Source organism: Psittacula echo, assembly GCF_963264785.1.
Source record: "Psittacula echo genome assembly, chromosome: 2".
NCBI lineage: Eukaryota > Metazoa > Chordata > Aves > Psittaciformes > Psittacidae > Psittacula > Psittacula echo.
Genome location: NC_137737.1, coordinates 43,066,574 through 43,075,727, shown reverse-complemented (window position 1 = coordinate 43,075,727; position 9,154 = coordinate 43,066,574). Strand labels below are relative to the sequence as shown.

The window sequence follows — 9,154 nt, the reverse complement described above, 5'->3', positions numbered from 1 at the left end:
TGCTCTAACATGATATAAATTCATTCAAGGAAAATGAGAAGAGGATGTGGGAGACACTACCAGTTTGGAGTCAGATCCATTAAAAAACTTAGATTTCAACAAGGTAGGAGCAATGGGAAACAGCTTCTCAGTGTCTCTCTCCAACAGAGAAATTCAGAACCGATGTACCTGTCTCAGAACACCTGCACATGGAAAAGGGAATTGCCAAGATCCAGCCTGCGCTAAATGTTGGGACAATGGGAGATGTGTAACACTGCTCAGAGCCTGGCTAGCTGTTTTATGCTTGCAGGTGGCAAGCCTGTCTCCTTAGAATGAGAGAGAAGTAATACCTACAACTTTTCTTTGCAAGTACTGGCAGGAGTTGCAAAGAGAGAGAGAGAGAACAGAACAGAGTTGCTTCTTTCAAAGGAGGGCAAGAAAGGCCTGTCTGTGAGGCATGGCTAATTGACCTCTCCACAAGCATCACATCCCAATGTTCTCTTTAGCCAGAGGGCACTCAAATCACTCATTTACCGGTGTTGAGATCACCGAGGAGCAGGGTATTTTTTGGCTTGTGGAAGATGCTATCCTTGTTACTGCACAAAGCTCTGGCGTACCACAGAGATTTTTGTGGCTTGCCCATTGCAATCACTAAACCTCAGTTCAAAGTCTTTCATTTCTTCAGCTCTCACTTTCCTGTTCCGTAAACTTGTTTACCGAGAGATCAAACACAGCAAGACGTACATCACTACTTTCTATGTTTTGATCCCGGGCAGAATAATCCTTAGTGACAGCTTCCTTAAGACGTATTTATTGACTTTCTCAGAAATTAACTGCTTCTCGGTACCTACAGATGACATGCAAAACTGAACTCTCTCTTACCTCAGAAGACAATTCTAATTAAAACTTACAGAAGGTGTCCAAGGTGTTCATCATTGGGAGTGTTCAAGGGGAGTCTGCATGGGGTTTTGGACAGCCTAATGTAAAGGTATGTGGAAAGGAGCTGCTCCCCCCTTGCAAGGGTTTGACTAGACAATCTCTAAAGGTCACTTTCAACCCCCAAAATTATATGATTCTATGAAGCAGTGACTGCAGCAGATTCGTGGGAAAAAAAGAAGGGGGCTTTGAGCAACCTGGTCTAGCAGAAGGTGTCCCTGCCTGTAGCAAGAGGGGTGGAACTAAATGATCTTTCAAGTTCCTTTCAACAAAAACCATCCCATGGCTCTTTGACTCAACTGTTAAGTTTAGAGGACGAAGTCACGGGGCAGGGCCGCGCACAGCAGCTCGGGACCTGCAGCCTGCCCCGCAGGAGCGGGCCCGCGTGGCGGCGGCACAGGGCTCCGGGCAGCGCTCCGCACGATGGGGGCTGTACCGGCACCGAGCCCGCTGCGGGGCACGCCCGTCGGAGACCCGAGTCCGGGCCTCGGCGGGCGGGGGGAGCATCGTGTCCGCGCCTGCCCGCCCCGGGGGGGCGGCGGAGGCCCCCGTGAGTCACAGAGGGGACGGCCCCGACCGCGCCGCTGGAAACGTTCATTGCCTCCACGGCCCCGTCGGGCAGAAGGGGGCTCTGCAACGGCGCTGCAGGACATCTCGCAGCAGGAGGCAGCAGCGCGGGGCCCGGCGTGAGGTGTGCCGGCAACCCGAGCGCCCGCCTGGCCCATGGCGGGGCCGCAGAATCCCGGGGAGGGCTGCTCCTACCGCAACACCAACTGGTTGGAGCGGCCGCTGAGGCGGCTCTTCGAAGGGCTGGGGAGCGGCGTGGCTGCCTGCCCCTGGCCCTTCGTGCTGGTGCCGCTGCTGCTGTCGGGCGGGCTGGGCTCCGGCTTCCTCTTCTTACCGCAGCGGCAGGCAAACGACATCGAGGGGCAGTTCACACCGACCGGGGGTCCCGCCAAGGCTGAGCGCGATTTCGTGCGGCAGCACTTCCCCACCAACGACTCGGAGCGCTTCTCCATTCAGCAGCTGCCAACCGAGGGCGCCTACGCCGCCTTCATCGCTGTGGCGCCGGACGGGGTCTCGGTGCTGGCCGCGACTCAGCGGCACGATGTGCAGAAGCTGGACGAGGCGATGCGCGACCGCGGCTACGAGCAAGTCTGCGCCCGCAGCGACGGCTTCTGCGTCAGCCCCAACCCGCTGCTGCCGATGCTGGGCGACGCGGAGGCGGACGCCCTGAAGGAGCTCACCTTCCCCGGCAGCGGCCCGTTCTTCCTGGGCACCGCGCTGGGCGGCGTGCGGACGGACCCCAGCGGACGGGTGCTGTCGGCGCGGGCGCTGAAGCTGGTGTATTACCTGCGGGAGGACGGCCCCGAAGCGGCGGAGAGCAGGCGGTGGCTGGAAGACTTCTTGCAGGACGCCCCGTCGGACCTGGCGGCGATGAACTTCACCTCCATTCAGGTAGCAGAGGGGAGGGTACAGGCGCGCGGGGACCGCCGAGACCAGAAGTGCCCCGGCAGCCCCATCGTCGGAAGGGAAAGGAGATGGTGGAGGGAAGAGAGAGTATGGCGTGCAGGTTGCAAGAGCCTGAGTGTCAGCACAATGTTTAGCGTTGCCTGTGCGTGTGTGTATAGACCAAGAAAAAGAGTAAAAATGTTTTATCTTTTCTTGTTGTTTTAACAGGTGACTTACTTCACCTCGCTGTCCAGACAACTGGAGTTTGAGGGAAACACCAAGAGTGTGATCCCACTCATCTCCATAACGTATTGCTTGACAATAGCTTTTTCAGTTGTCTCCTGCCTAAGGTAAAATACCTTTGAAGCTAAGGATATTCCAATGTCTCACCACCCTCATAGTGAAGAATTTTTTCCCAATGTCTAATGTGAATCTCCCTTCTTTCAGGTTAAACCGATTCCCCCTTGTACATGCCCTTGTAAAAAGTCCTTCTCCCATTCGTCTGTTCTCTGAGCTGTCAGTCATTTCTGTAGTCCCTACCTCATAAGAATCCTTTTTGTGGCAATGGTTTCGGAACTACTTAAACTGAACCCCCCTACACTTTTATCTTTTGAAGAGACCTGAGGTACTGCAGCTTTGGCAGTGAAAAACGCTGTGCCAAAGTAAACAGTTTGAATTATGACCAGGTTCTACTTTACCCTGTGCAGGGGGGGTTCAACAGCATGATCTGGCCAGCCTGGCAGCGGCAGAATCTGCACAAGCAGTTCTGTTGGATAAAACTTAACAACTCAACTTGGCATGTGGAGACATTCACCAAATAGATGCAGAGAAGCTGGCATCTGGGGGGGATGGAAGAAATAAGTTGTGCTGTTCCTAAGGCTGTTCTACTTTCATAGCTTCTATCCTCATCCCGTCCACAAGGGTCAGTTACAAAGAGGAAGGACACAGGGGAGGGAGAGGAGGAAGTATGCCATGTTAAATTCTGTTTGCACACTTTTTCTGCCACCTGCTCAGTTAGAGTACAGCTGAATGAGCACAAGCTTCTTAGATCGCTGCCAGTCTGTGTACAGCTTTAAGTATTCTGCTTGCTAGGAGAATCTGAGCCTTTACCTGCTCCTCACAGAGAACTCAGTTTGCCCCTTCTTTGTGCTGGTGGAGGGTGAACCGTTGCACATTTGACAACCCTACAGCTGTGCCTGAGAAAGAAAGTACTCAGAAGGTGGGCTTATTGGTTTAGTGCTTTCATCAAGCATCATGCCCTTAGGTTGTATGATTTCTGGATATCAACTGTCTCACACACGGCCATTTGTGGGCGCAGACAGAGTAAGGGTGGTTCCGCCAACACACGCTTCTTGCCTTGGAAGTGAGAGTCTCTTACAGCTCAGAAAGTCTCTTACAGCCTGGAAAACATTACTGACCAGGCAAGAAGTAACTCTTTATGCCCTCAGTGTGGTGTGAAGTTTCCCACTGGGAGCATTTCTTGCGGAATCCTTGAGCCATGTCTTGGGAGTGTCTTAGCAAATGGCTGCTTGAAAAGAAAGGTTCTCTACACAGCACTTACTGCCTGGGAGATGCTTCTGTACTTCAGGGATGCCACACCAAGAGCCCAGGCAAAAGGACACAGCTTCTAAAATTCATAATTTTTTTTGGTCACCCTAAATCTGACCTCTAACAGGAAGAGCTTACATATCTTCATTTGCCAGCTCTCTTGTTATTGATGCAAAGACTGGTACCATCTTTACACTTATGTACATAACTGGCCAGCATTAATAATGTATTTAGCACCTCCTATATAAGGTAATCTTATCCAATGCTCACACCTGCTAGCAGCTTTTATCAAGAGTTTTCTACACATAAAGGGTATCATTGATATCTGTGCACTTGTCATGCCAAGCAGCTTGGTGAAATATTTGACATGTAACTAATATATTCCTTAAAATATTTTCAGGCTGAGCTGTGTAAGAAATAATGTCTGGCTTGCATGCTTTGGAGTGATTTCTGCCGGTTTAGCTGTCTTAAGCAGCTTTGGATTGCTGCTCTTCTGTGGAGTGCCGTTTGTGATCACAGTAGCAAACGCACCATTTCTTATTCTAGGTAAGTAGAAAAAGTGAGTCGCATTCAGGTATAAAGACTAAAGCAGAGTTAGAACAACCTGGCGGTATGGCTCTCTTTTAATGTGAGCATCAGGTCGTACGCAGTTCCGTCCTGCCGTGAGGGGAGGAGACGCTCGGCTCCTGCAGGCAGGGGCGCTGCTCAGTTCAGCGTACCCGCCCTGGGACTGCAGCTGGGCTACGGCAGAAGGGCAGCTCTTCCCCAAAACCGATGCCTGCTCTAGTCCCACTGCTATGGCATGAAAGCTATAAACGAGAGGGTGGTAAGGTTAGCACTTCCGGCGTTGTTCTAGTATCCCTGGTAATTTTGCCATGATGATAAGTTACTTCTTTAGCTAGTGCTAATACATGAGTTGAGCTCAACCAGGTTCTGTCACTGCTCTTTTCTGTAGATGTACTATAAGCATTTCATAGAGTCATAGAATAGTTAGGGTTGGAAGGGAGCTTAAGATCATCAAGTTCCAACCCCCCTGCCATGGGCAGGGACACCTCACACCCTCCAATACTTATGCCGTATTTACATATCTCGTTAGCCCTGGATAAGTTTGTCTACTCCAAACCAGTTTGTTGTAATACCATTCTATGGGGCTGCTGAATTTGTCAGAAATTTAAGCAGGTGCAGAAGTCTTCCCCAAACCATTCACCTCCTGGCCACCTCTTTTTGGAGTGCAGTGAGAGCTCCCTAATTCTCTACTGTTACTCAGCCTCAGGATAGCTCAACAGCAGCACCATGAACATGTGGCCAGCATGCAGCTCGTGCTACACTAGCACTGACTTAACCCGGTACCTGTATTATGAAGTGAATATGGGGAATAAGTTACCATGAGTTTTTGTATCCCATTTTTAGAGTGTAGTCTTTGGTGGGATAAACTTGGGCCTGAATATGGCTTACGCAATGAGCAGGACTTTGTAATTTCAAATAAGAAACCCATTTTGTTTTGTTAAGATGTGAAAGTTCCTCTGCGATACAATGACTATGTACTTAACAGTCTCATTTAGCTATCCAGCAGAAGTGATGCACCATTCATGCCACCAGCTTCCCCTCAGAAATGTGAGGAAGTATCATCACATCACGTTTGCACAGACTGCTTGACAGCCAGTGCTGAACTTTCCAAATAACATTAGATAATGTTGCTGCAAATAAATTACTGCTTTTAAAATCCTTAACTGGTCTCCTATATGATAAAGTCATATGATATTTTCTTGTTCTTGGTCTCATGCAGAAGAAAGCACATGGAACTCCTGGGATGATAGAGGCTCTGCATCATGCTACATATCTAATGCAAATGCTCCTTGGGGCGCACAACGTTTGTTTCCTGCATAATTCAAATGCATTTTGTATTTGCTTTTGTTTGCTTATCAATTGCAGAAGCTATACAGTTCAGAAGGACCCCTTTGTATACTTGGGAAAGGGCTTACGCCAGTCTCTTCAGATCTTTGTTAACTAACATGCGGACTTTTCCTTGCATTAAAGCAAACAAATTATCAGTACTTTAGATGAACTGCTTTGAAGCCTGCCTGCTTTCTGGAAGCAGCCTGCTTGCTGCCATCCAGCTGTACCTTTTGATGTGCTGCCTAATTCATCTTTGCATATCTACTGGCAGTTGCCTGTTCAGGCAGCAGATAGTGACTTCATTTATTCTTTTATGCTTAGCTATATCATCTATGCTTGCTCCTCTGTTCATGTGGTCTCGCTTTTCTTTTTTGTGTGATTAATTTTCATGGAATACAAGAGCCCTTGATAGAACAACATTGGCAAAATACTGAGAGGTCTATGATTAAAATCTCGATTGTTAGCAGGGCTGAGAGAAGCACATTGGCTCTTCCTTTTTGAGCTGCGGCTGACTCACTCTTGTGTCTTAGCAAAAACTCCAGCCCAGGGTCCAGTCTTCCAGGCAGGATTTCCCAGGACTCTGTAGGTGATATATGTGAGCACAGCAGTATAAATGTGAAGATAAATGAATAATGTCATGAATAAATGCTCAAAGATAAACTGGAGAGAAGGCAAGTGGAGAGCGGAAAGCATGAATAAGCGAACCACTGGCAAACTGGGATCAGTGTTCTTCCATATGATAGCAACTGTTCTCCCTGTCTGCTGAAGGCAGAGCAAAAAAATTATCGGTCTAATTTGCTACAGTAATAAAAAAGATTCCAGAGGTAATGGGGGACACTTCCAGTGATGAGGATAGTTGAGCATCAGAATAAAGGATTCATTTAAATCTACATCACTGGACACCTGGACAGCAGGTACAACACACGTCAGAGCTGGACTAGGTGGGCTCAGTCCTTCAGCAGAGTAAGGTGAAGGATCAACACACATCAGGCCACCAGGAGTTTCTGAAATGTAATAAGTTCAGCTACACACAAAGGATTTTCCCCCCTGCATCAGCACTACAGCAATGTCAATAGCCTAGCTTTCTTTTCCAAAATTTTATGCAGACTTAAATGTGAATAATTCTGTACTCAGGTGTTAGTGGAGGCCGCCATTTGCAATGCAGCATTAACTTTTTCTGCTCTTGCAGGAGTTGGTGTTGATGACATGTTCATTGTGATCGCTTCCTGGGAACAAAGTTTAAGAAAGAAAGATAAATCCGATGTTAAATCTCTGCTGGCTGAGACCTACTCAGAAGCAGCACTTTCTGTGACCATCACCACTCTCACAGATGTTTTGGCCTTCTTCATTGGCACCTGGACTGCTTTCCCATCTGTGAGATCATTTTGCCTCTATACAGGCACTGCCTTTGTCTTCTGCTATATTTATACCATGACCTTCTTTGGGGCAATTATTGTATTAAATCATAAAAGGGAGCAAGGAAACCGTCACTGGCTAACTTGTATGCCTGTGGGATTAGGTAAAGACCAGGCTGAGAAGTCCTGCCTATACAATGCTTGCTGTATAGGCAACTGCTCTGGGCAGTCATCTCAGCCAGAAAGTGAACATCCGATGAGTGTGTTCTTTACAAAGTATTATGGCCCTTTTTTAACACATAAATGGATCAAGCCACTTGTGGTGTTGCTGTACGGAGTGTATTTGGCTGGCAGTATATATGGATGTACTCAGATCAGGGAAGGTATCGATCTTCGAAACCTGGCAAATGATGACTCTTACGTTATTCCATACTATGATGACAATGACAAATACTTTTCAGCATATGGGCCCAGGGTCATGGTTGTTGTTACTGACAGTGTAGATTACTGGAATGAGACTGTTCGTCTCGGCATTGAGAACTGCACACAGGATTTAGAGGGCATTTCCTATGTAGATAAGAATTTTTCACAGTCATGGCTAAGGGCATACACAGAATATGCCAACCAACAGTCACTAAATATAAATGATAAGGATATCTTCATTAGTAACTTACCTGAACTGTTCCAGTATGTTCAGACTTTTGAGTGGGACATTAACAAGACTCACGATAAAATAGAAGCTTCACGTTTCTTCATCCAGACGGTGAATGTGACCTCAGCCATTGATGAGAAGAATCTTGTAAATCAGCTGAGAGAGACAGCCAAGAAGTGCAGTATTCCATTAATGGTGTACCACCCAGCGTTCATCTACTATGATCAGTACCTGGTAATAGTGCAGAACACCATCCAGAATGTCATTGTTGCTGCTGGGGCAATGCTTGTTGTCTCCCTTCTGCTTATTCCCAACCCATTGTGTTGCTTGTGGGTGACTTTTGCTATAGCTTCTGTTATAGTTGGCGTTGCTGGCTTCATGACATTTTGGAATGTCAATCTAGATTCCATATCCATGATCAACCTGGTCATTTGTATAGGGTTTTCAGTGGATTTTTCTGCTCATGTTTCCTATGCCTTCGTTGTGAGTGGAGAGTCATCAGCCAACAACAGGGCAATTGACGCTCTGTCCCTGCTAGGTTACCCAGTATTACAAGGTGCAGTTTCTACTATATTAGGAGTAGTTGTCCTGGCTGCAGCAAAAACCTACATCTTTAGGACATTTTTCAAAATCATGTTCCTTGTTATTTTGTTTGGGGCTCTTCACGGTCTTGTTTTTATTCCAGTGTTTTTAACATTTTTTGGAAACTTTGGCAGATCACCCCACAGTACCAAGTCTAAAACAGAAGTGCCTAGGTATAGAGAGAATGAAGATTGTCCATAACTAAGTTAAATGTGAAATATTTATATTAATTCTATGTAAATGTAAACAAATCATTTGTAAATGTAAAATACGTCTATTTATTATATGTAGAATAAAATGCAGTCACTTTCAGGGAAGAGAAGAAATGGAGAAAATGAAGGACAGAAAAATAAACACGCCAGGGAAGCAAAGGCTTCAGAAAACCCAGGCAAGAGAAACAGAAGAAACGAAAACACATAGAATGGATTTGCATTTCTGATTGTTGTGTGTGCTTGACTAACACCTTAACGTTGCTAAATATATCTTTGTGACTTGTTTACTGAATGTGTTAAAATTATTATAAACACCCATCACTGCATCAGCTTCATGGATTATGTCACGGGTTTGTCAGGAAATGCACACAGAGAGGAATAACAACTCCCATAGGTTTGCATTTCCTGCCTGGTTACCTTGATGCTGTAACCCAGACCAGCACTGAGCCTGGAGACAATCTCCCCCCAAGAGGGGAGACTCAGACATGGAGGTTTTACAGCAAGATTACAAGAGGTCAGAACTGCCTCAGACTGCAATGACT

At 46.9% G+C, this 9,154-nt stretch overlaps 1 protein-coding gene across 1 annotated transcript; it reads left to right on the top strand.

Moving 5' to 3' along the window:
• Positions 1–1,303: 1,303 nt before the first annotated feature.
• PTCHD3 (patched domain containing 3) lies at positions 1,304–8,601 on the top strand (the record flags this gene model as incomplete). Its single annotated transcript, XM_080609624.1, has 4 exons — positions 1,304–2,373; positions 2,596–2,717; positions 4,316–4,461; positions 7,001–8,601. The coding sequence occupies exons 1-4, from the start codon at positions 1,639–1,641 to the stop codon at positions 8,599–8,601; spliced, it is 2,604 nt and encodes an 867-aa protein (XP_080465750.1). The 5' UTR covers positions 1,304–1,638.
• Between the last annotated feature and the right edge of the window lie 553 nt (positions 8,602–9,154).